The sequence below is a fragment of the Somniosus microcephalus genome, unplaced genomic scaffold (genome assembly GCF_052327205.1).
Source record: "Somniosus microcephalus isolate GS21.2 unplaced genomic scaffold, FLI_Smic_1.0 unresolved_chr4, whole genome shotgun sequence".
NCBI classification, from domain to species: domain Eukaryota; kingdom Metazoa; phylum Chordata; class Chondrichthyes; order Squaliformes; family Somniosidae; genus Somniosus; species Somniosus microcephalus.
Genome location: NW_028225182.1, coordinates 38377530 through 38403202, shown reverse-complemented (window position 1 = coordinate 38403202; position 25673 = coordinate 38377530). Strand labels below are relative to the sequence as shown.

The 25673-nt window shown below is 48.8% G+C and overlaps 1 protein-coding gene across 1 annotated transcript in view; it reads left to right on the top strand.

Moving 5' to 3' along the window:
- Window positions 1–25673, top strand: part of LOC147090578 (chloride channel protein ClC-Kb-like) — a 151758-nt gene that overhangs the window by 50963 nt on the left and 75122 nt on the right. Inside the window, exons 10-13 of the mRNA XM_085977326.1 lie at window positions 11016–11100; window positions 15562–15741; window positions 20498–20567; window positions 24454–24564. Coding sequence (XP_085833452.1) covers window positions 11016–11100; window positions 15562–15741; window positions 20498–20567; window positions 24454–24564 — 446 coding nt within the window. The remainder of the gene's footprint in view (window positions 1–11015; window positions 11101–15561; window positions 15742–20497; window positions 20568–24453; window positions 24565–25673) is intronic.

The window sequence follows — 25673 nt, the reverse complement described above, 5'->3', positions numbered from 1 at the left end:
ATGATCCGGAGATATGAGTTGAAATTCCACCACGGCAGCTGGGGAGTTTAAATTCAGTTAATGAAATAAATCTGGACTATAAAAACTAGTATCTAAACTACCGGATTGTTGTAAAAACTAATTTCCTTTAGGGAAGGAAATCTGCCATCCTCACCCGGCAGATTTGTGACTCCAAACCCACAGCAATGTGGTTGACTCTGAAATGGCCTAGCAAGTCATTCTGTCATATCAAAAAAAAAAGCAGCTATGATGGAATGCAGCGGTTCACCAACCTCCTCGAGGGGCAATTAGGGATGGGCAATAAATCCCGTGTGTTAATAGTTCAAGAAATGTGTCTCTTATAGTGGTTACACTGGTTCTCGGTGCCTTATTTTAGAGGAAATTATATTTTGAGATCACCACAGAACAACGATGCAGAGGAAGCCATGTACTGTAAAAAGACAACACATCCTGATTTAGGCATAGATAGAAACACTGAAACCACAATTAGTGTAGACAAGCACATTAAATGAGTTGGCAAGCTTGAACTGCAGTGCAGCCAACCACATGTGTTGGTCATGTAAGATTTGGATCACAGGCCACACACAGATTACCCAAAGGGTCTTAGGAGTTGGAGTCATAGGGGGAGAAATTCGGTGGAGCCGCAAACAGGGCGCCAAGCTCGCCTGGGCGCCGGAATTAGCGCAGCGATCGGAGCAGTTGCGACCGCCGGAAATTCAACTTGAACGCCCCAAGAGGGACACGGGGCGAGGCTCGAGGCGCTCCGCGTCCCTCTTAGGGCGCTGAAACTGAATATCGCAGCACAACGTGCCGCAGCGCCACACACTGCGGCACGGCGCGCTGCGGTACTGCAGGCCTTCCTCCCATTCGTAAGGGGGAGGGGCCTGCACCAGTGCGATGAGCGATCGCGAGTGCCGGCAAAAGAGCCCGGCACTGAGGAGAAGTGCCGGGCTCTCGGAAAACAGCCGGCACTGCCGCGGGGGGAGATCAGGAGGCCGGGGACGGAGGTGCTGGCAGGCGGCCGCCAAAAAAAACGGCTGCTCCGCACCTTCACCTTAATTTGCGCCACTGCCGCCACAGGTAGGCCCCGTGAACCGGGCGCGATTTGCGAACGGCACTACAGAGGCGGGCGCTACCGAATATCGAGATCGGGGCGGTAGCGGGGCACTGCGCACACCGATGACGTCATCAGTGGCGGCGCAGCGCAACAGGCTAACGCCGCCATTAGCGCCCCAGCTAAATATCGCGGGAGGCGTGGCCAGTGGCGCTAAAGCCACTGAGTGCCCTCTTTAGGCGCTAACTGGTGGCACAGCCCACCGAATTTCTAGGCCATAGAGTCATAGGGCTGGATTTTGATGGGCTGGGGTCGTGGAATCCGCATTTCGTGTTAGCCACCCGATTCTAAATCAATGTGGGAAAATGATGCCATTTTAACTTAATTGGCCAATTGAGTTCCAACGTGTGGGAACCCATGGCCAATGAGTTTTTTCAGTCTGAAAGTCGCCTCCGATGATGTCATCATTGCTGCTGCATTTAAGGTCTGCAGCAAGCCTTGCTTCTTCTGCAGACTGCCAAGCTTTTGCCCTTGCAGTGAGAGGCACCTGCAGGAAGAATGGCCAGCCAGAGACCTAGGCCTGCACCCCGCTTCGATGACGTTGCCCTGCAGGCTTTAGTAGAGGGAGCAAGAGCAAATAAAGAGGTGCTCTTCCCTTCTTCAGGGAGGAAGAAGCCTCCCCAGCAAACCAAGGCTGTGTGGATCCAGGTGGCAGAGGAGATCAACTCATTGTCAGTAACCCGCAGAACCTGGATTCAGTGCAGGAAGAGATTTCATGACCTTCTGTGCACTGGAAAAGTGAGTATGAATTTCCCATCACCCTCAATCTGATCCCCATTGCCTCTCCTCACCAGCACTCAGCTTTAGCAATCTCTTCCTCCACATCCCACTTGACACTGACATCCATGCACCCTTACCCATTCCCTCTCTCTCTATGGTCACATTCACCTAACTATTCGACTATGCAGCCCTCACACTCCCTATCACTGTGATGCAATTACAACTTACAACACACAGGGAGGGCCCTTGGTCTTGCCACCTCACTCCATCTTTGTCTCCTTCTAAGCATCTATGCTATGGATTCTCTACACTCACTCCTTCATTCTCACTCAAACTCCACTTGTCGCCCTCATTGCAGGAAAAGAGAGCTCACAATAAAAGGGAAAGAGTGAGGACAGGAGGAGGGCCACCCTCAGTAGTCCAGCTCACCCCCTGGGAGGAGGCGGTCCTGGAGATCGTGGGAGTGGAGGAAGATTCCCAAGTGGGGGACGGACAGACGGGCGCATCACAGCAAGCTGGTGACAGAATAGTTTTCCATCTCTCTCAATGACATTGCATGAGTCGCTGATAATGATTCTGAAGGTTTAACAGATGGACTTATGATCATCTGCAATATGCAATGTGCATGTAACCTTGGCATCACATCTCTGACTCTTTCCTTTACTCCCCCACAGGACCATCGCAAGCACCCGTCCCCACTAGCCAGGAGGAAGAGCCTGAGCATCCAGACTCCTCAGAGGAAGCTGTAATCTCTGAGGGCGCAGCGTCAGCAGAATTAAGCGCACCCAGCACCAGCGCAGACACTCACACCTCGGTGGGACCTTCGTGAGATAGAGTAGTGTTGTCACCTGGTGTATCACAGATCACAAGTGAGCATCAGCAGACGGTGGAGACAGGGACAGCAGTGGAGAGTCCTAGTCGGAGGGCGCAGGACTCTGCCAGCTCGGCTCAGCTGCATGTCGACCCTCTGCCTCTGGGTCCGTCCATAAGATCAGCGGTGCTGGAACTCCAGGAACAGATGCAGGAGTCTCTGGCAGGTTTTGTCTCCAGGATCGCTGCGAGTGTGGAGCGAATGGAGCAGTCCATTGTGAACATGAGCAGAGCCTTTGTGGAGTCACTGGCGCATGAACGCATCACCATGGAAAGGATGGCAACCTCCATGGAAGTGATAAGTCGCCAGAGTGCAGAAAACATGGTGAGTGTTCAGAATAGAATGACATCTCTGGAGGGGCGATGGTCATCTATTGAACAGAGAAACCAGACCTCCATGGAAGTCCTTCTGAGTAGGACTGCCAGTGCAGATACGGGTCCCCATGGCCCCCCTGATGTGCAGCAAGGTGCTCTCCAGCCACTTGCAGGCACTGAGGGGGACCTGACCCATGAGAGGGAAGTTGGTGGCAGACATCAAGGAAGTGGGGGCTCCTCTCCAAGCGCTCACACTTCCATGTCACTGCAGAGCCCTCGGTCAGAGCCCCACCAGAGTCCACACCCAACTGAGAGCGGTGTCTCAGCCCCTGCACAGCCGCAGGAGCAGCAGACTGTTGGCGAGCCCTCACAGGTTCGCAACCCCAGAGGACGCCCGCCAAAGGTGTCGAGACAGGAGCAGCAAGAAAGTGAACAAGGGGCCTCCACATCTGCTGAAGCCACAGGGGGAACACTATGTAGGAGCATGCGTAAGAGAAAGATACTGCACAAATAGTCACAAGTGTAGTCACTTGGGTGAAATTTGATGTTTAATGTTAAAAAGATGGTTACTGTAAATAAAAAATCTGATGGCTACTGCTGCAGTTGTGGCGTGTGTCATTTCGCTAATGGGACTTCCACATTGAGGGCTTAGGATTACTTGGTATATGCCTCAGTTGAGGAAGCGCTCAGTTAAGGTGCCCAGGAGGTCACACTGGAGATGGGTGTCAGGCTCCAAACTTCGATAGTTGTGGTTATGCCTTCTAAAAGTTCCCCCAGACCCGAGACAACAAAGTCCTGCCACCTGCAAATGATGGCTGATCAAATCTCCTCTTTAATGGTGGAGCTGCAGCTAATAGTCAGCAATGCAATTGTGCTCCTGCCAGGTTTCACCGTCATCTTTCAGAGCAGGCGTGCTTCACGTCGGAAAAGGGTTAAAATCACCAAGGCCTATCAAAATGGCATTATAGAGGCAATTTAGTGCTTGTTAAGGGCCTTAACGGCCTATCCCGCCTCTTGGAGGCGGGACGGAGACGGGACCAGTAGACACGATTTAATGAAAATTGCTTGGAGGCGGGATGGAGGTGGGGTTGGGCCCACCCGCCAGTTTTTGCAATTTTAACCCCCCACACGTCTCCAATCCCGCCTCAACGGCCCGATGAAATTCGAGCCCATAGAGTTATACAGCACAGAAAGAGGCCCTTCGGCCCATCGTGTCTGCACCAGCCATCAAGCCCTGTCTATTCTAATCCCATTTTCCAGCACTTGGTCCGTAGCCTTGTATGCTATGGCATTTCAAGTGCTCATCTAAATGCTTCTTGAATGTTGTGAGGGTTCCTGCCTCTACCACCCTTTCAGGCAGTGAGTTCCAGATTCCAACCACCCTCTGGGTGAAAAAGTTTTCCTCAAATCCCCTCTAAACCTCCTGCCCCTTACCTTAAAACTATGCCCCCTTGTTATTGACCCCTCTACTAAGGGGAAAAGTTCCTTTCTATCTACCCTATCTATGCCCCTCGTAATTTTGTACACCTCAATCAGGTCCCCCCTCAGCATTCTCTGCTCTAAGGAAAACAACCCCAGCCTGTCCAGTCTCTTATCATAGCTGAAGCGCTCCAACCCAGGTAACATCCTGGTGAATCTCCTCTGCACCCTCTCGAATGCAATTGCCTCCTTCCTATAGTGTGGCGACCAGAACTGCACACAGTATTCCAGTTGTGTCCTAACTAGCGTTTTGTACAGCTCCATCATAACCTCTCTGCTCTTATATTCTATGCCTCGGCTGATGAAGGCAAGTATCCCATTTGCCTTTTTAACCACCTTATCTACCTGCCCTGCTGCCTTCAGGGATCTATGTACATGCACACCAAGGTCCCTCTGATCCTCTGTCCTTCCTAGGATCCTACCATTCATTGTGTATTCCCTTGCCTTGTTAGTCCTCCCAAAAGGCATCACCTCACACTTTTCAGGGTTAAATTCCATTTGCCACTGTTCTGCCCATCTGACCAACCCATCTATATTGTCCTGTAGCCTGAGGCTTCCCTCCTCGCTATTTATCACTCCACCAAGTTTCGTGTCATCTGCGAACTTACTGATCATACCTCCTACATTCATATCTAAATCATTAATGTACACTACAAACAGCAAAGGGCCCAGCACCGATCGCTGCGGTACACCACTGGACACAGGCTTCCAGTCACAAAAACAACCTTCGACCATCACCCTCTGCCTCCTGCCACTAAGCCAATTTTGGATCCAATGTGCCAAATTGCCCTGGATCCCATGGGCTCTTACCTTCTTGACCAGTCTCCAATGCGGGACTTTGTCAAAAGCCTTACTGAAATCCATGTAGACTACATCAACTGCACTACCCTCATCCACACACCTAGTCACCCCCTCGAAAAATTCAATCAAATTGGTTAGACATGATCTCCCCCTGACAAAGCCATGCTGACTATCCTTGATTAATCCTTGCCTCTCCAAGTGGAGACTAATTCTGTCCCTCAGAATTTTTTCCAATACTTTCCCTACCACTGATGTTAGGCTCACTGGCCTGTAATTCACTGGTTTATCCCTACTACCCTTCTTGAATAATGGTACTACGTTAGCTGTCCTCCAGTCCTCTGGCACCTCCCCTGTGGCCAGAGAGGATCTGAAAAATTGTGTCAGTGCCCCTGCAATCTCCTCCCTTGCCTCACACAGCAGCCTGGGATACATCTCGTCGGCCTGGGGATTTATCCACTTTTAAGCCCGCTAAAACCGCTAGTACCTCCTCCCTCTCAATGCTAATTTGTTCAAGTATAACACAATCCCCCTGCCTGATTTCTCTGCCTACATCCTCTTTCTCCATAGTGAACACAGATGCAAAATATTCGTTTAAAACCTCACCTACATCTTCCGGCTCTACACACAGATTGCCACTTTGGCCCCTAATGGGCCCTACTCTTTCCCTGGTTATCCTCTTGCCCTTAATGGCCCAGAAATTTGGGTCGGGGGCTTCCCGCAGGTGTAAGCCCCCGACCTGCACTTACCTTGCTCGCCGGCAGTTGAGCTGTAGGGCCCCGTGGAATTCCGCTCTGGGGCCTGGCCCAGCTGCCGGCGCGCTGTGCTTGCGTGTCCCAGGGGCGCAGTTAGTGCGATGCGTCCCCTGGGATCATGTGAGCCATGGGCAACCAATCGGAGGAGGGAAAAGCCCATTCATAAGATTGGCAGGTAGACCTGTCAAAACTTATAAATACTACGGGCCCAAAATAACAGTAAACCTTCAAATAATTTTTTTTTTAAATCACACTTTTTAAATAAACTATAAATTACATTAAATAACTATTTTAAACAATAATTAAAATTTTTGAAAAAAATAATTTTATATTATAATGGGGCTAAAAATAAACTTACCGTGCTTTAAAGTATTTAAAAATAATAAACCTGTGGAAAAAATGTTTTAATTTTAATTAATTGACCACTTACCTTGCAAAAAGCAGGCCTTATGCCTGCTTTTTAAATGTGTAAATCCTGCAGGCTTACCCTCCCGGGAAAACCTGTAAAAAAAAAACTAAGTTCAAAGCGCACGCGCAGCCTCCCCTGCGCGCGCGTTCGACCTCTGAACCTCTTCGTTCAGAGGATCGGAAGTGCCGGTTTCCCGCGCATGCGCAGTGCATGCAGGAAACCAGCAATTCCATTCGGCCTACGGGTGAGTACCCTGTGCGTACTCACCCGGGGACAGCCGAATTTCTGGGTCATTATTATACTTATAAAACACCTTGGGATTTTCCTTTATTTTGCCCACCAGTGTTTTTACATGCCCCCTTTTCGCTCTCCTAATTTCTTTTTTAAGTATCCCCCTGCACTTTTTATACTCCTCTAGGGCTTCCACTGTTTTTAGTCCTTTGTATCTGCCAAAAGCCTCCTTTTTTTCCCTAATCCATTCTTGTATATCCCTTGACATCCAGGATTCCCTGGACTTGTTGGTTCCACCCTTGACCTTTACGGGAACATGTTGGCGTTGTACTCTCTCTATTTCCTTTTTGAAAGACTCCCACTGCTCTGATGTGGATTTTCCTACAAGTAGCTGATCCCAGTCCACTTTGGCCAGATCCTGCCTTATCATATTAAAATCGGCCTTCCCCCAATTTAGAACCTTTATTTCCGGTCCATCTTTGTCCTTTTCCATGACTACCTTAAATCTCACCGAATTATGGTCACTGTCACCAAAATGCTCTCCTACTGACACTTCTACCACTTGCCTGGCTACATTCCCTAGAATTAGGTCCAGTACCGCCCCCTCTTTTGTAGGACTTTCTACATGCTGGCTCAAAAAGCTCTCCTGGATGCACTTGAAGAATTCTGCACCATCTAAGCCTTTCACACTCTGACTATCCCAGTTAATATTGGAGAAGTTGAAATCCCCTACTATTATTACCCTATTATTTCTACACTTCCTGAGATTTGCCTACATATCTGTTTCTCTATGTCCTCCTGACTGTTTGGGGGCCTATAGTACACTCCCAGCAAAGTGCTTGCCCCCTTTTTGTTTTTAAGTTCCACCCATATGGCCTCATTAGAGAAAACTGCTAAGATATCATCCCTCCTTACAGCAGTAATTGACTCCTTGATTAATATTGCGACACCCCCTCCTTTTTTACACCCCCTCTGTCTCGACTGAAGATTCTATACCCCGGAATATTGAGCTGCCAATCCTGCCCCTCCCTCAACCATGTCTCTGTGATAGCAACAATATCATACTCCCATGTGTTCATCAACACCTTCAATTCATCTGCCTTACTCGCAAGACTCCTTGCATTAAAATAAATGCCATCCAGCCTTGCCACACTCCCTTGTGCCATTCCCTATTTGCTCTGCCTTCCAGACTGACTTGTTTTTTCCTCTATATTTGGCTGTGCATCACCCCTTGCTATAGCTCCACTCCATATCCCATCCCCCTGCCAAGTTAGTTTAAACACCCCCCACCCCCCCAACAGCACTAGCAAACCTCCCCGCAAGGATGTTGGCCCCGTTCCAGTTCAGGTGCAACCCATCCGACTTGTACAGGTCCCACCTTCCCCAGAACCAGACCCAGTGATCCAGGAAAGCCCTCCCTCCTGCACCAACTCTTTAGCCACGCATTCATCTGCTCTATCCTCCTATTCCTATATTCACTAGCACGTGGCACCAGGAGTAATCCAGAGATTACAACCTTTGAGGTCCTGCTTTTTAATCTGCTACCTAGCTCCCTAAATTCTTGTTGCAGGACCTCATCCCTCTTTCTACCCATGTTGTTGGTACCAATGTGAACCACGACCTCTGACTGTTCGCCCTCCCCCTTCAGAATGCCCTGCAGCCGTTCAGTGACATCCTTGACCCTGGCACCAGGGAGGCAACATACCATCCTGGAGTCATGTCTGCGGCCACAGAAACGTCTATCTGTTCCCCTTACGATAGAATCCCCTATCACTGTTGCTCTCCCACTCTTTTTCCTCTCCTCCTGTGCAGCTGAGTTGTAAGGCTTTTTATTAGAGAGATACAGTTTAAGCATAATCAGATGCTACATTCGATTGAAATAGATACAGTAGACATACAGCCTGTGACAGATGAGAACGATCTACGGCCGCGCGACAGAACGAATGGAACAATTTGACCGGACAGACGTCGGACGGACGGTGGACGGATGGACGTTGATGATTTTTTTTTTTATTCGTTTATGTGATGTGGGCATCGCTGGCAAGGCCAGCATTTATTGCCCATCCCTAATTTCCCTTGAGAAGGTGGTGAGCTGCCTTCTTGAACCGTGACGGTCCGTGTGGTGAAGGTGCTCCCACAGTGCTGGTAGGGAGGGAGTTCCAGGATTTTGACCCAGCAACGATGCAGGATCGGCTGATATACTTCTAAGTCAGGATGGTGTGTAACTTGGAGGGAAACTTGGAGGTAGTGGTGTTCCCATGCGCCTGCTGCCCTTGTCCTTCTAGGTGGTAGAGGTCGTGGGTTGCCTTGGCGAGTTGCTGCAGTGCATCTTGTAGATGGTGCACACTGCAGCCACGGTACGCCGATGGTGGAGGGAGTGAATGTTGAAGGTGGTGGATGGGGTGTCGCTCGAGCGGGCTGCTTTGTCCTGGATGGTGTCGAGCTTCTTGAGAGTTGTTGAAGCTGCACTCACCCAGGCAAGTGGAGAGTATTCCATCACACTCCTGACTTGTGCCTTGCAGATGGTGGAAAGGCTTTGGGGAGTCAGGAGGTGAGACACTCGCCGCAGAATACCCAGCCTCTGACCTGCTCTTGTTGCCATAGTATTTGGATGTCTGTCTGCAACAACGGTCACTTCTATTGGGTCTCTTCTCGAGCTGTCAGCCAGCACCTCAGAGTTGTCGAGCCTGATCAGAGTGTTAAGCCGAAGCTAGCATTCCATCCACCCCAAGGAAGCCCTTCCTCTCTCTCTGGCCTATTTTTATAGCTTATTTCGGTGGGCTGGGATCACAGATGTCTATCATTTTTCATTCACCTCATGACTTTTATTATCAGGGCAAAGGTACTTCCTGACCATCTTTGCCACAGAATAAATGGACCCTCACACGAACCTCCCAGAGATGCAACTGGTTATCCAGATTTACCCTGGCAATCTAAAGTCATATAAAATATAGACAATTGTTGGGGCACTGTAGAGGGAGCTTTACTTTGCATCTGGCTATGCCGTACCCAACCTGGCAGTACCTGGTGCTGACAATGGGTGCAAATAGCAGGAAAGAGATTGATTTATCAGCACAGGCATCCCTCAACCTTGATCAGCACTGAAACAAAATGGTGCTGGATTTGGAATAGCCAAGGGGTCAGGAACACAGCAATGTCATCCCCAGTGCTTCCTGCTGCAGCACTTTGGTGCTCTCATGTACTGCTCTTTCACCTATTTCCACCTCCGTATCAGCAGTCTTCTGGCAAGTGCAAAGTGGCTACATTTATTGTTCAAAGATTCAAACTTGGCAACATTAATGGGGGCTGTACTGGCATGCCACCTCGCCCCCCTGGATCTATGGTGGAGGGAGCGTAGGCAGCCAGAAATACGGGAACATGTGCACAGAGGGACGAGGAGGTACAGCAGGGCTCTCACCAGGAGGCCTTACACTCGGAGGTTATTCCGACAGCACTTCTCCTACCTTCAATTAAGCAAGGAGCAGTGTATTAGATGGCTCCATATCACCAAGGTAGTGGTCACAGAACTCTGCCACCTCCTCCAAACAGACCTCCAGCCTCACAGCAGGATGACTTAAACCCCAGATCCCTTTTGCTCACTACATGCCTATCATACCATCCCTCTGTCATGACATATCACAGTGTCCTCCTGGGCGCAGAGGTGAAATGAGAGAGACCACAAAATATTGCAAACTCCATTAATAAATTTATGCATAAGCATATCACACATTTTACATTCATTCTAATAACTAATGACCCTTGTGCCTGCCATAGTTGAATAGCTGTCATTGTGTGCAAGGCGTGAGATGTGGGTGTGAGTGTTGGTAGGTAGAGATTGTTGGTGGGTGAGCGCTGGGGTAGATGGTGGTATGTAGCATTTGGTAAAGCCTTCAATCACCCTGACCACCTGACTGAGGTGGATCTGCTATGAACACACCTGCTTCAGTCCTCCGGCTCCTTATCCTTTTTGTGCTTCTCCTTGCTGAGGCAGCTGCACAGCCAGCATTGCTGAGAATGAGGTGCTGCAGCATCAATGAACCTCCCCTTTAAGTACTGGGAAAAGCCTGTGGCAATGATGAGTTGAGATTAGACTGCACCCGATATTGGTCCACCTTTTGAGCGTAACGCCACTGAACTAGACTTTTAAGACTTGATTTAGCGCCCCAATCATTGAGCAGTGAGCACGAATTTTGAGTGCGGTCTAAAGCATTAGCGCCTGGCGCTAATTCTCAAACTTTTCTAAAGATACCGCCCATTCCTGGGCTATAATGAATTTCTAGCCCTTTATGTTTTAAATTAAAAACCAGACCTTTTGTTTTTGCAGCAAGATTCTATTTGCTGGGTTCGTGGCTCTTGTATTGGCAAGCGTGACCTTTCCTCACGGAGTCGGACAGTACATTGGTTCAAGGGTAAGTCAGTGCGGTTAGAATTTAGTATAAGGACATAAGTGTAGTGTCCGTGTGTTGATAAAGACACTGAAGACAGGAGTTGGTTCATAGGTGTTTATTAAGCAAAGTCTGGGGGGGGTTCTAACAGATATACACAATATACAGGCTTATATAGCCCGAGTGGCAATTACCGGTATTACAGCACACCTGGGGCTCTTAAAGGCACATACACTACAATTCCTCCCCTTTTAGCTAACCAGTACATCATATTTTAAGTAATTATTAATTACATGTTATAAGAAAAATAATATACACATTGCTGTAGTTAATTAATTATAAGTCAGTCTCTCAGGAGGCTTCCTGACTCGGTCCGGATAACGCCTCGGGGGTGTAGTAGTTTCTGGTGGTGTAGTAGGTTCTTCTGGCAAGGCTGATTCGGCTTGAATGCCAGTCTAAACGTATCTTTCTGATCCATTCACGTCCCAACAACGGTGGACCACCATCTTGTAGAATGTATAAATACAACTTTTGTATTTCTTTGCCGTTGTATACAACAGGCACCCTTATTTTTCCTTTGGGGTATACTTTCTGCCCCGTATATGTTTTTAAGATAATTGATGTGTCTTTTAGAGGTATATGCGAAAATAGCCTCTCGTAATCCCGTCGATTTATTACGGTTAGAGCTGATCCTGTATCTAGCTCCATTTTAACTGGGGACCCTGCTATCGTGAGGGTAACCCAAATGGTTTGGTAATCATCTTTGGCAAGTACATTATGTAATTTGAGACAGCTTGGTCTCTTGTTTTCGGAGTCGCTATTGCTCTTCTGGTCTTCGGAGCTACTGTCGGTCATCATTTGTACCTTCCTGTACTTTTCTTTATTGATTTTTTTTTTCTGTCTGTGGATTTATTTTGTCCAGATCGGCATACCCGTGCGATGTGTCCAATCTTTCCGCATTGCCTGCATGCTTTGTCCTTGAACCAGCAGTCCCTCTGGTTATGGGTGGATCTGCCGCAGCGATAACATCTTTCGAAACCCTGTGTCATTTCATGAGTGCCGAAGTCCTGTGTCTTTTGTTGTATCTCTGCAGCTCCTCTTGCTGCTGCTTCGTATGATACAGCCATACTGAAAGCTTTGTCCAATGTTAAATCTTTTTCAGAAAGCAGCCTTTTTTGTGTTCCTTCACTTAAGAGACCGCAAACGAATTTGTCTCGAAGATAATCTGATAGTCCTGCCCCGAATTGGCAATATTTTGATAGCTTTCTTAATTCGGTTAGGTAATCAGCGTTACTTTCATTCTTGTGTTGATTTCTCTTGAAGAACTTGAATCGTTCCGCTATCAGCAGTGGTGTTGGGTTTAACTGCTCCTGCAGGGTATCAACAATTTCTTTAAAATTCTTGTCCTTTGGTTTGGCTGGAGTGATTAAATTTCGTAACAGCCCGTATGCCTTTGCGCCCATTAGGTTCAGCAGTACTGAAGCTTTTTTTTCATCTTCTATTCCATTTGCTGTGCAATATACCTCTACTCTTTCTACGTATGTGGTCCAATCCTCTATTTCGCTATCAAAAGCATCAATATTGCCAGACTTAGGCATTTCAGAAAAGATATGGCGCTTCCCGCGCTTTTCTTTCTTTTCTGCAGCAAAGATATGGCGCTTCCCGCGCTTTCCCGCCGCTGCTGCCGATGAGAACGCTGTTTACCGCGGTTTCCGTTCTTTTTTTTATTTTTTATTTATTTACTGTTGGAGACTCGTTCCCTCCGGACTTTCTCTCCAGGTCTGAACGCTGACCTGCTTGCCGCGCCGGCCGTCTCCCGAGTGCTCCCTCCCAGTCCGTTATTGCTTGCCTCCGATTTCGCTGCCTGTCTCAGCTGTAGAGCCAGCCGCTGGAGCCCCAGCCTGACGCCCAGGAAGGATTAGTGCAGTACCTGCCACCAGCTTGGCCAGCTGGTGAAACCACAGCTTCTCTCAATTTCTTGAGTCTTCTGGACGCCCGAGGAATCGATGTCCTTGAGGTGCTGCCGAATTGCAGGTAAGTCCGTTTCCACTTCGTCGCCACTGTAGTGTCCGTGTGTTGATAAAGACACTGAAGACAGGAGTTGGTTCATAGGTGTTTATTAAGCAAAGTCTGGGGGGGGGTTCTAACGGATATACACAATATACAGCCCGAGTGGCAATTACCGGTATTACAGCACACCTGGGGCTCTTAAAGGCACATACACTACAATAAGAACATGAGAAATAGGAGCAGGAGTAGGCCATTCAGCCCCTTGAGCCTGCTCCGCCATTCAATAAGATCACGGCTGATCTGATCTTGGCCTCAACTCCACTTCCCTGCCTGTTCCCCATAACCCTCGACTCCCCTATCTGCCTATCTCCGCCTTGAATATATTCACTGACTCCACCTCCACAGCTCTCTGGGGTAGAGAATTCCAAAGATTCACGATCCTCTGAGAGAAGAAATTCCTCCTCATCTCCGTCTTAAATGGGCGACCCCTAATCCTGAAACTATGCCCCCTAGTTCTAGATTGCCCCACGAGGGGAAACATCCTCTCAGCATCTACCCTGTCAAGCCCCCTCAGAATCTGATATGTTTCAATAAGATCCCCTCTCATTCTTCTAAACTCCAATGAGTATAGGCCCAACCTGCTCAACCTTTTCTCATAAGACAACCCCTTCAACTCAGGAATCAACCTAGTGAACCTTCTCTGAACTGCCTCCAATGCAAGTATATCCTTCCTTAAATAAGGAGACCAAAACTGTACGCAGTGCTCCAGGTGTGGTCTCACCAATGCCCTGTTCAGTTGTAGCAAGACTTCCCTACTTTTATACTCCATCCCCTTTGCAATGAAGGCCAGACCAGAACTTAGTATAAATAGAAAGAAAGACTTGGATTTATATAGCGCCTTTCACGACCACCGGACATCCCAAAGCGCTTTACAGCCAATGAAGTACTTTTTTGAAGTGCAGTCACTGTTGTAATGTAGGAAACGCGGCAGCCAATTTGTGCACAGCAAGCTCCCACAAACAGCAATGTGATAATGACCGGATGATTGGCCTAGAAATTCGGTGGGTTGCGCCACCAGTTAGCGCCTAAAGAGGGCACTCAATGGCTTTAGCGCCACTGGCCACGCCTCCCGTGATATTTAGCTGGGGCGCTAATGACGGCGTTAGCCTGTTGCGCTGCGCCGCCACCGATGACGTCATCGGTGTGCGCAGCGCCCCGCTACCGCCCCGATCTCGATATTCGGTAGCGCCTGCCTCTGTAGCGCCGTTCGCAACTCGCGCCCAGTTCACGGGGCCTACCTGTGGTGGCAGTGGCGCAAATTAAGGTGGAGGTGCGGGGCGGCCGTTTTTTTCGGCGGCCGCCTGCCAGCACCTCCATCCCCGGCCTCCTGATCTCCCCCCGCGGCAGTGCCAGCTGTTTTCCGAGAGCCCGGCACTTCTCCTCGGTGCCGGGCTCTTTTGCCGGCACTCGCGATCGCTCATCGCGCTGGTGCAGGCCCCTCACCCTTAAGAATGGGAGGAAGGCCTGCAGTACCGCAGCGCGCGCTGCGGCACGTTGCGCTGCGATATTCAGTTTCAGCGCCCTAAGAGGGACGCGGAGCACCTCGAGCCTCGCCCCGTGTCCCTCTTGGGGCGTTCAAGCTGAATTTCCGGCGGTCGCTACTGCTCCGATCGCTGCGCTAATTCCGGCGCCCAGGCGAGCTTGTCGCCCCGTTTGCGGCTCCACCGAATTTCTCCCCCAATGTGTTTTTGTTATGTTGATTGAGGGATAAGTATTGGCCCAGGACACCTCCCCTGCTCTTCTTCGAAATAGTGGCCATGGGATCTTTTGCGTCCACCTAAGAGAGCAAACGGGGCCTCGGTTTAACGTCTCATTCAAAAGACGGCACCTCCGACAGTGCATAGTGGCATAGTGGTTAGCACTGTTGCCTCACAGCGCCAGGGACCCGGGTTCGAATCCGGCCTCGGGCGACTGTCTGTGTGGAGTTTGCACATTCTCCCCATGTTTGCGTGGGTTTCCTCCGGGTGCTCCGGTTTCCTCCCACAGTCCAAAGATGTGCGGGTTAGGTTGATTGGCTATGATAAAATTGACCCTTAGTGCTAGGGGGATTAAATACGTGGGGTTACGGGGATAGGATGGGATATGTGTTGGTGTAGGGATTACGGGGATCGGGTGGGATATGTGTCGGTGCAGGCTCGATGGGCCGAAATGGCCTCTATCTGCACTGTGGGGTTTCTGTGTGAATTCTGTGAGTGCAGCACTCCCTCAGTACCGCACTGGGAGTGTCGGCCTGGATTTTTGTGCTCGAGTCTCTGGAGTGGGACTTGAACCCACAACCTTGTGACTCAGAGACGAGAGAGAGAGTGCGACCCACTGAGCCACGGCTAACACGATATAGATACGGAGAGATGCAGTCCAATATTGGGCATGACCAAAGTAGTCTCTCTGTTTTAAGCACCAATCCTTTGCTCACAGCTCTCCATGAAGGAACACCTGGAAACGTTCTTTGACAACCGCACCTGGGGATCCGATGAGCTGATGTTGGAGAACAACACCAGGCAGCCTCCTGCCCCGACCTACAACGCTAACTGGCTTCAGTGGACCCATATGAGACTGTCCTCTCTGGAAATGTTGACGTTCTTTATAATACTGAAGGTAATCTCTTCTGTTTTTTTTTAAAAAGCAGGTAGATAAGACTGAGTAGTGTAGTTGGTTAGAACTAGGAAACCTTCCAGGCCTCTGTGTGTGTTTTTTTAATTACTTGTTCCCGGGATGTGGGTGACGCTGGCAAGGGTGACGTTCGTTGGCCGTCCCTGAGATGGTGGTAGTGGTCCTCCTCCTTAAACCATCCCTGTGGTGAAGGTGCTCCCACGATGGTGTTCAGGGGAGGGAATTGAGGGTGAGCCAAAGCTTGGTCCAAATGTTCTCCTCCTCGGAAGCTTTCAAAGCTCAGATAGCTCTTGTGTTGACCGACGGAGAATTCTCGGATAAGCTCAACCACGGCTTTGATCCTGCTTCTGGATGAAGCATTCTGTCCCCTGTATCTAGTTTATAGAATCTTACAGCACAGATGGGGGGTCTATTCTGCCCATCGTGCTTGTGCCGGCTCTTTGAAAGATCGATCCAATTTGTCCCATTCCCCTGCTCCTTCCCCATAGCCCTGCAATTTTCTTTTCTCCTTCTCAAATATTTATTCAGTTCCCTTTTGAAATTGAATCTGCTTCCACCACTCTTTCAGATAGCGCATTCCACATCATAACAACTCGCTGCACGAAAAACAATTCTCCTCATCTCCTCCCCCCTCCCCGGTTCTTTTACCGATTATCTTGAATCTGTGTCCTCTGGTTACCGACCCTCCTGCCAGTGGAAACAGTTTCTCCCTATCTACTCTGTCAAAACCCCACGTAAATCTGAACATTAAATCTCCCTTTAACCTTCTCTGCTCTAAGGAGAACAACCGCAGGCTTCTCCAGCCCCTCCGCGTAACTGAATTCCCTCATCCCCGGTACCGCTCTGGTAAATCTCCTCCGCACCCTCTCCGAGGCCTTGATGTCCTTCCTAAAGTGTGGTGCCCGGAATTGGACACAATGCTCCAACTGAGGCCCGACCAGTGATTTGTGAAGGTTTAACAATAAATTACTTTTGCGTTCATTTCTTTGAAAGCTGCCTGTACCCACGGCCAACCCTCAAAATCAGGGTGGCCACGTTTGAGGACCTTGCTGAAACATGAAGGTGATGTCACCTGCCAAACCCCTGCCAATCTGCAAACTTTCCTCGCCATAAGAGCATAAGAAATAGGAGCAGGAGTAGGCCATTTGGCCCCTCGAGCCTGCTCCGCCATTCAATGAGATCATGGCTGATCTTTTGTCTCAACTCCATTCACCGGCCTTATCGCCATATCCCCTGATGCCTTGACTAGTCAGAAATCTATCGACTTCTGTCTTGAATATACAGAATGACTGAGCCGCCACAGCCCTCTGGGGTAGAAAATTCCAAAGATTCACAACCCTCTGTGTAAAGACATTTCTTCTCATCTCAGTCCCGAATGGCCTACCCTTTATCCTGAGGCCGTGGCCCCTGGTTCTAGACTCCCCAGCCAAGAGAAACATTCTCCCAGCATCCACCCTATCAAGCCCTGTAATAATTTTGTATGCTTCAATGAGATCCCCTCTCATTCTTCTGAATTCAAGAGAATACAGGCCTAGTTTACTCAATCTCTTCTCGTACGACAGTCCTGCCATCCCAGGAATCAATCTCGTGAACCTTCGCTGCACTCCCGCTATGGCAAGTATATCCTTCCTTAGGTAAGGAGACCAAAACTGCACACAGTACTCCAGGTGTGGTCTCACCAAGGTCCTGTATAATTGGAGTAAGACTTCTTTACTCCTTTACTCAAATCCTCTTGTAATGAAGGCCAGCATACCATTTGCCTTCCTAATGGCTTGCTGCACCTGCACATTCACTTTCAGTGACTCATGTACAAGGACACCCAGGTCCCTTCGAGCATCTGCATTCCCCAATCTTTCACCATTTAGGAAATGCTCTGCCTTCCTGTTTTTTCTACCAAAGTGGATAACTTCACATTTAGCCACATTATATTCCATCTGCCATGTTCTCGCGCACTCACTGAGCCTGCCGAGATCCCCTTGAAGCCTCTTCACATCCTCTTCACAACTACCACTGCCACCTAGCTTTGTATCATCAGCAAATTTGGAAATGTTACATTTAGTCCCCTCATCCAAATCATTGATATAGATTGTGAATAGCTGGGGCCCAAGCACCGATCCTTGTGGTACCCCACTAGTCATAGCCTGCCATCCTGAAAAAGACCCATTTATCCCTACTCTTTCTTATTCTCAATCCATGCTAGTATATTACCCCCAATTCCATGTGCCCTAATTTTGTTCACCAACCTCTTGCGTGGGACCTTATCGAAGGCCTTCTGAAAATCCAGATACACCACATCTACTGGTTCCCCTTTGTCTACTCCACTAGTTACATCCTCAAAGAACTCCAATAGGTTTGTTAAACAGGATTTCCCTTTCATAAATCCATGTTGACTCTGCCCAATCTTACTATTAGTTTCTAAGTGCCCAGTTATTGCATTCTTTATAATAGATTCCAGCATTTTCCCAACTACTGATGTGAGGCTAACAGGTCTGTAGTTCCCCATTTTCTCTCTCCCTCCTTTCTTAAATAGCGGGGTTACATTTGCTATCCTCCAATCTGCAGGAACCGTTCCAGAATCTATAGAATTTTGGAAGATGACAACCAATGCGTCCACTATCCCAATGGCCACCTCTTTCAAAACCCTAGGATGTAGGTCATCCGGTCCTTGGGATTTATCGACTTTTAGTCCCATTAATTTTGCTCGTACTGTTATTTCACTAATAATAATTTATTTACATTCCTCATTCCCAAGCAGCAATTAAACTCTCATTGACCCCCTCTGCCCCCTAGGCTGTGTTTACTTACAACGAGTAGACAGTATGACCTTAAAAAAGACGGATCAAAAGAAAACAGTTCCACCTCAGCAGCAGAATAATACATTGTCCATCACAGGCTGCAACACTCCTGTCCTCATAAACCAGTCTATCATCGGAGTGAGCAACACCTTATAAAAGGGGCAAATTGTTTTCAGGGAAGGGCAGCTGGCCAGATGCCCCCCTCCCACTGTCACTTTCACTGCGAGCATCTCAAGTACAAGTCGTAAGAACATAAGAAATAGGAGCAGGAGTAGGCCATTCGGCCCTTCGAGACTGCCCCACCATTCAATAAGCTCATGGCTGATCTTCGACCTCTACTCCACCTTCCCACCCGATCCCCATATCCTTTGATTCCCTAAGTATCTAAAAATCTATTGGCACATTCCAATAGAAACAAGAACAACAACAACTTGTATTTATATAGCGCCTTTAAAGTAATAAAACGTCCCAAGGCGCTTCACAGGAGTATTATAAGACAAAAAAATTGACACCGAGCCACATAAGAAATTAGGGCAGAGGCCCAATTGCTTGGTCAAAGAGGTTGGTTTTAAGGAGCGTCTTAAAGGAGGAAAGAGAGGTAGAGAGACGGAGAGGTTTAGGGAGGGAATTCCAGAGCTTAGGGCCCGGGCAACAGAAGGCACGGCCACCAATGGTTGAGCGATTATAATCAGGGATGCTCAAGAAGGCAGTATTTGAGGAGTGCAGATATCTCGGGGGTGGGGGGCGGGGGGGTGCTGAAGGAGATTACAGAGATAGGGAGGGGGGGGGGGCGAGGCCATGGAGGGATTTGAAAACAAGGATGGGAATTTTGAAATCAAAGCGTTGCTTAACCAGGAGCCAATGTAGGTCAGCGGGTGAACAGGTTAGGACTCGGGCAGCCGAGTTTTGGATGACCTCAAGTTTACGTAGGGTGGAATGTGGGAGGCCAGCCAGGAGTGGGTTGGAATAGTCAAGTCTAGAGGTAACAAAGGCAGGGATGAGGGTTTCAGCAGCAGATGAGCTGAGGCAGGGGCGGAGACGGGCAAAGTTACGGAGGTGGAAATAAGCGGATTTAGATATGCCACGGATATGTGGCGGAAGCTCATTTCAGGGTCAAATATGACGCCAAGGTTGCGAACAGTGCTCAGACAGATGCTAGGGAGAGGGATGGAGTCGGTGGCTAGGGAACGGAGTTTGCGGCAGGGACCAAAAACAATGGCTCCGGTTTTCCCAATATTTATTTGGAGAAAATTTCTGCTCATCCAGTACTGGATGTCGGACAACCAGTGTGTCAATTTAGAGACCGTGGAGAGGGTCGAGAGAAGTGGTGCTGAGGTAGAGCTGGGTGTCGTCAGTGTACATGTGGAAAGTGACGACGTGTTTTCCGATGATGTCGCCAAGGGGCAGCGTATAGATGAGAAGTGGAAAGAAAGGATTTGTATTTATACAGTGCCTTTCATGACCTCATGACCTCCCTAAGTGCTTTACAGCCAATGAAGTACTTTTTGAAGTGTAGTCACTGTTGTAATGTAGGAAACGCGGCAGCCAATCAGCGCACAGCAAGCTCCCACAAACAGCAATGTGATAAATGAGCAGGAAATCTGACATGGCCGCCAATGGTGCTGTTGGTTGTGGGATATGTATTGGCCAGGCCACCGGGGAGAACTCCCCAGCTCTTCTTCGAAATAGTTCCACGGGGATCTTTTACAACCATCTGAGAGAGCAGGTTTACCGTCTCATCCAAAAAAAACCCGGCACCTCTGACAATGCAGCACTCCCTCAGTGGGAGTGTCAGCTGAGATTTTGTGCTCAAGTATCCGGAGTGGGACTTGAACCCACAGTCTTCTGAGTCGGAGGTGAGAGAGAGCCGCGGCTGAGCCCCCCCCCCGCCGCCGACGAGGAAAACGAAGCTTTGTGTCCTTATATTTCTGCTTTCTCCCTTTCAGTTCTTCATGCTGTTGTTGGCCACGACAATGGTTGTTCCTGCAGGTTACTTCCTGCCTGTGTTTGTTTACGGTAAGGACTCCAGAAGTGAACCATTATAAAGCAAAGCACTTTGCTCCCTTTCTGTGCCCTGCATTACTGTCTGACGTCTTTTCAAATGCATTTTCCCTGTGCAGACTGTACAACAACAACTTTCTTTTATATAGCGCCTTTAATATAGTAAAAGGTCCCAAGGCGCTTCAGATAGGGTCTGATGAAAGGGAGGAACTGAAAGAAATCAGTATTTCTCGGGAAATGGTGTTAGGGAAATTGATGGGATTGAAGGCCGATAAATCCCCAGGGCCTGATAATCTACATCCCAGGGTACTTAAGGAAGTGGCCCTAGAAATAGTAGATGCATTGCTGATCATCTTCCAACATTCGATGGAATCTGGAACAGTACCCATGGATTGGAGGGTAGCTAATGTAACCCCACTATTCAAAAAAGGTGGTAGAGAGAAAACGGGGAATTACAGACCGGTAAGCCTGACATCGGTAGTGGGGAAAATGCTAGAGTCCATTGTAAAAGATGTAATAGCAGAGCACTTGGAAAACAGTGACAGGATCGGACAAAGTCAACATGGATTTACAAAAGGTAAATCGTGCTTGACTAATCTACTGGAATTTTTTGAGGATGTAACTGGTAGAATAGATAAGGGAGAACCAGTGGATGTGGTGTATTTGGACTTTCAGAAGGCTTTCGATAAGGTCCCGCATAAGAGATTAGCGTGTAAAGTTAAGGCACATGGGATTGGGGGCAAGGTATTGACTTGGATAGAGAACTGGTTGGCAGACAGAAAGCAAAGAGTTGGAATAAACGGGTCTTTTTCCGAGTGGCAGGCAGTGACTAGTGGGGTACTGCAGGGATCGGTCCTTGGACCCCAGCTATTCACAATATATATTAATGATCTAGACAAGGAAACTAGATGTAATATCTCCAAATTTGCAGATGACACAAAGCTGGGTGGGCGTGTGTGCTGTGAGGAGGATGCCGAGAAACTCCAGGATGATTTGGACAGGTTGGGTGATTGGGCAGAAGCATGGCAGATGCAATATAACGTGGATAAATGTGAGGTTTTCCACTTTGGTGGCAAAAACAGGAAGGCAGATTATTATCTGAATGGCAATAGATTGGGAGAAGGGGAAGTGCAACGAGACCTGGGTGTCCTTGTGCACCAGTCGCTGAAGGTAAGCATGCAGGTGCAGCAGGCGGTTAAGAAGGCAAATGGTATGTTGGCCTTCGTAGCGAGAAGGTTGAGTACAGGAACAAGGATGTCTTGCTCCAGTTGTACAGGGCCTTGGTGAGACCACATCTTGAATATTGTGTGCAGTTTTGGTCGCCTTATCTGAGGAAGGGTGTTCTTGCCATGGAAGGAGTTCAGCGAAGATTCACCAGGCTGATACCTGGGATGGCAGGAATGACGTATGAGGAGAGATTGGGCCGATTGGGCTTGTACTCGCTGGAGTTTAGAAGAATGACAGGGGATCTCATTGAAACTTATAAAATTCTGACAGGACTGGACAGACTAGATGCAGGAAGGATGTTCCCGATGGTCAGGGAGTCCAGAACCAGGGGTCACAGTCTAAGGTTAAGGGGTAGGCCATTTAGGACAGAAATTAGGAGGAATTTCTTCACCCAGAGTGGTGAACCTGTGGAATTCTCTACCACAGAAGGCAGTAGAGGCCAATTCATTAAATATATTCAAGAAGGAGTTGGATATATTTCTTAAGGCTAAAGGGATCAAGGGGTATGGGGAGAAAGCAGGGACCGGGTACTGAATTTGGATGATCAGCCATGATCGCATTGAATGGCGGAGCAGGCTCGAGGGGCCGAATGGCCTACTCCTGCTCCTACCTTCTATGTTTCTACAGCAATGATTATCAAGCACAATTTGACACTGAGCCACATAAGGAAATAGTAGAGTCGATGATCCAAAGCTTGGTCAAAGAGGTAGGTTTTAAGGAGCGTCTTAAAGGAGGAGTGAGCGGCGGAGAGGTTTAGGGAGGGAACTCCAGGGCTTAAGGCCCAGGCGGCTGAAGGCACAGCCGCCAATGGTGGAGCGATGAAAATTGGGGATGCTCAAGAGGCCAGAATTGGATGAGCGCAGATATCTCGGGAGGTTTGTGGGGCTGGAGGAGATTACAGAGATAGGGAGGGGGCGAGGCCATGAAGGGATTTGAAAACAAGGATGGGAATTTTAAACTGTAAGCAGACTAGATTAGTTCAGGACTGGAAACTGAATCTTCTGCTCTCTGCCACACTGAGTTAGTGTAGCCCAGGTCGAACGGGTAACCCTGATTGCAGTAAATTACTCATTGGATTTAGGGTATGATGCCCACTATATCACCTGCAAATCTGGAATCACAATGCGACAACAGGCTAAAACTACTAATCAGGTTTATTGGCTATTACTGAATTTAGTGACATGATGATATATAGGGTATTTTCTGAGGGTTTTCTGAAGATATATAGAGAGTATAACTCTGTATCTAACCCAAGATGCACCAGCCCTGGAAGTGTTTTTTTTATTCGTTTATGGGATGCGGACGTCGCTGGCAGGGCCAGCATTTATTGCCCATCCCTAATTGCCCTTGAGAAGGTGGTGGTGAGCCGCCTTCTTGAACCGCTGCAGTCCGTGTGGTGAAGGTGCTCCCACAGTGCTGTTAGGGAGGGAGTTCCAGGACTTTGACCCAGCGACGATGAAGGATCAGCAATATATTTCCAAGTCAGGATGGTGTTTGACTTGGAGGGGAACTTGGAGATGGTGGTGTTCCCATGAGACTGTTTGATGGGACAGTGTAGAGGGAGCTTTACTCTGTATCTAACCTGTGCTGTACCTGCCCTGAGAGTGTTTGATGGGACAGTGTAGAGGGAGCTTTACTCTGTATGTAACCCGTGCTGTACCTGCCCTGGGAGTGTTTGATGGGACAGTGTAGAGGGAGCTTTACTCCGTATCTAACCTGTGCTGTACCTGCCCTGGGAGTGTTTGATGGGACAGTGTAGAGGGAGCTTTACTCTGTATCTAACCTGTGCTGTACCTGCCCTGAGAGTGTTTGATGGGCCAGTGTAGAGGGAGCTTTACTCTGTACCTAACCCGTGCTGTACCTGCCCTGGGAGTGTTTGATGGGACAGTGTAGAGGGAGCTTTACTCTGTATCTAACCCATGCTGTAACTGTCCTGGGAGCGTTTGATGAAACAGTGTAGAGGGAGCTTTACTCTGTATCTAACCCATGCTGTAACTGTCCTGGGAGCGTTTGATGGGACAATGTAGAGGGAGCTTTACTCTGTATCTAACCCGTGCTATAACTGCCCTGGGAGCGTTTGATGGGACAGTGTAGAGGGAGCTTTACTCTGTATCTAACCCGTGCTGTACCTGCCCTGGGAGTGTTTGATGGGACAGTGTAGAGGGAGCTTTACTCTGTATCTAACCCGTGCTGTACCTACCCCGGGAGTGTTTGATGGGACAGTGTAGAGGGAGCTTTACTCTGTATCTAACCCATGCTGTACCTGCACTGTGAGTGTTTGATGGGACAGTGTAGAGGGAGCTTTACTCTGTATCTAACCCGTGCTGTACCTGCCCTGAGAGTGTTTGATGGGTCAGTGTAGAGGGAGCTTTATTCTGTATCTAACCCGTGCTGTACCTGCCCTGGGAGTGTTTGATGGGACAGTGTAGAGGGAGCTTTACTCTGTTTCTAACCCGTGCTGTACCTGCCCTGGGTGTGTTTGATGGGACAGTGTAGAGGGAGCTTTACTCTGCATCTAACCCATGCTATACCTGCCCTGGGAGTGTTTGATGGGACAGTGTAGAGGGAGCTTTACTCTGTATCTAACCCGTGCTGTACCTGCCCTGGGAGTGTTTGAATGGCTCAGATTCCCATTAAAGCAGCAAAGTTTCTAAAACCTTTTTTCCTCCCGCAGGCGCTGGACTGGGACGTCTGTATGGGGAGATAATGGCAAAGATCTTTCCAGAAGGAATCATTTCGGAAGGAATTCATATCAAAATTACTCCTTCAGGATATGCTTTGGCAGGTGACTGGGCCCATTTTGTTTTGTACTGAACTTCCCTCCGCCAAGCAGCAGAGGGAGCTACAATCCACCTCAGTAGCTGACCTGTATCCTAACTCGCACCAAGTCCCCTTCACCCATCGCCCCCTGTCCTCGCCTCCATTTTAAAATTCTCATCCTCCTTTTCAAATCCCTCAATGGCCTCGCCCCCTTCCCGATCTCTGTAACCTCCTCCAGCCCCGCAAACCCTCTGAGATCTCCGCGCTCCTCCAATTCTCATGGAGTCATAGAGTTGTGCAGCACAGAAAGAGGCCCTTCAGCCCATCGTGTCTGCGCCGGCCATCAAGCCCTGTCTATTCTAATCCCATTTTCCAGCACTTGGTCCGTAGCCTTGTATGCTATGGCGTTTCAAGTGCTCATCTAAATGCTTCTTGAATGTTGTGAGGGTTCCTGCCTCTGCCACCCTTTCAGGCAGTGAGTTCCAGATTCCAACCACCCTCTGGGTGGAAAAGTTTTTCCTCAAATCCGCTCTGAACCTCCTGCCCCTAACCTTGAAACTATGCCCCCTGGTTATTGACCCCCCTACTAAGGGGAAAAGTTCCTTTCTATCTACCCTATCTATGCCCCTCATAATTTTGTACACCTCAATCAGGTCTCCCCTCAGCCTTCTCTGCTCTAAGGAAAACAACCCCAGCCTGTCCAGTCTCTCTTCATAGCTGAAGCGCTCCATCCCAGGTAACATCCTGGCTTCTTGCGCATCCCCGATTTTAATCGCCCCACCATTGGCGGCCGTGCCTTCAGGTGCCTGGGCCCCAAGCTCTGGAATTACCTCCCTAAACCTCTCCGCCTCTCTCTCCCCCTTTGAATTGCTCCTTAAAACCGACCTCTTTGACCAAGCATTTGGTCACCTGCCCTAATAGGCCCTTATGTGGCTCGGTGTGAAATTTTGTTTGCTAACGCCCCTGTGAAGCGCCCTGGGACGTTTTACTATGTTAAAGGCGCTACATAAATACAAGTTGTTGTAGTTGTTTTGAGCCCCAGATTGACGGGTTCTGTCACTCTTTAGTGACAACAGGTGCTGAAATTACTCACCTGGTATGATGGTTCTGCGATGGATGCACTGATTCAGACTG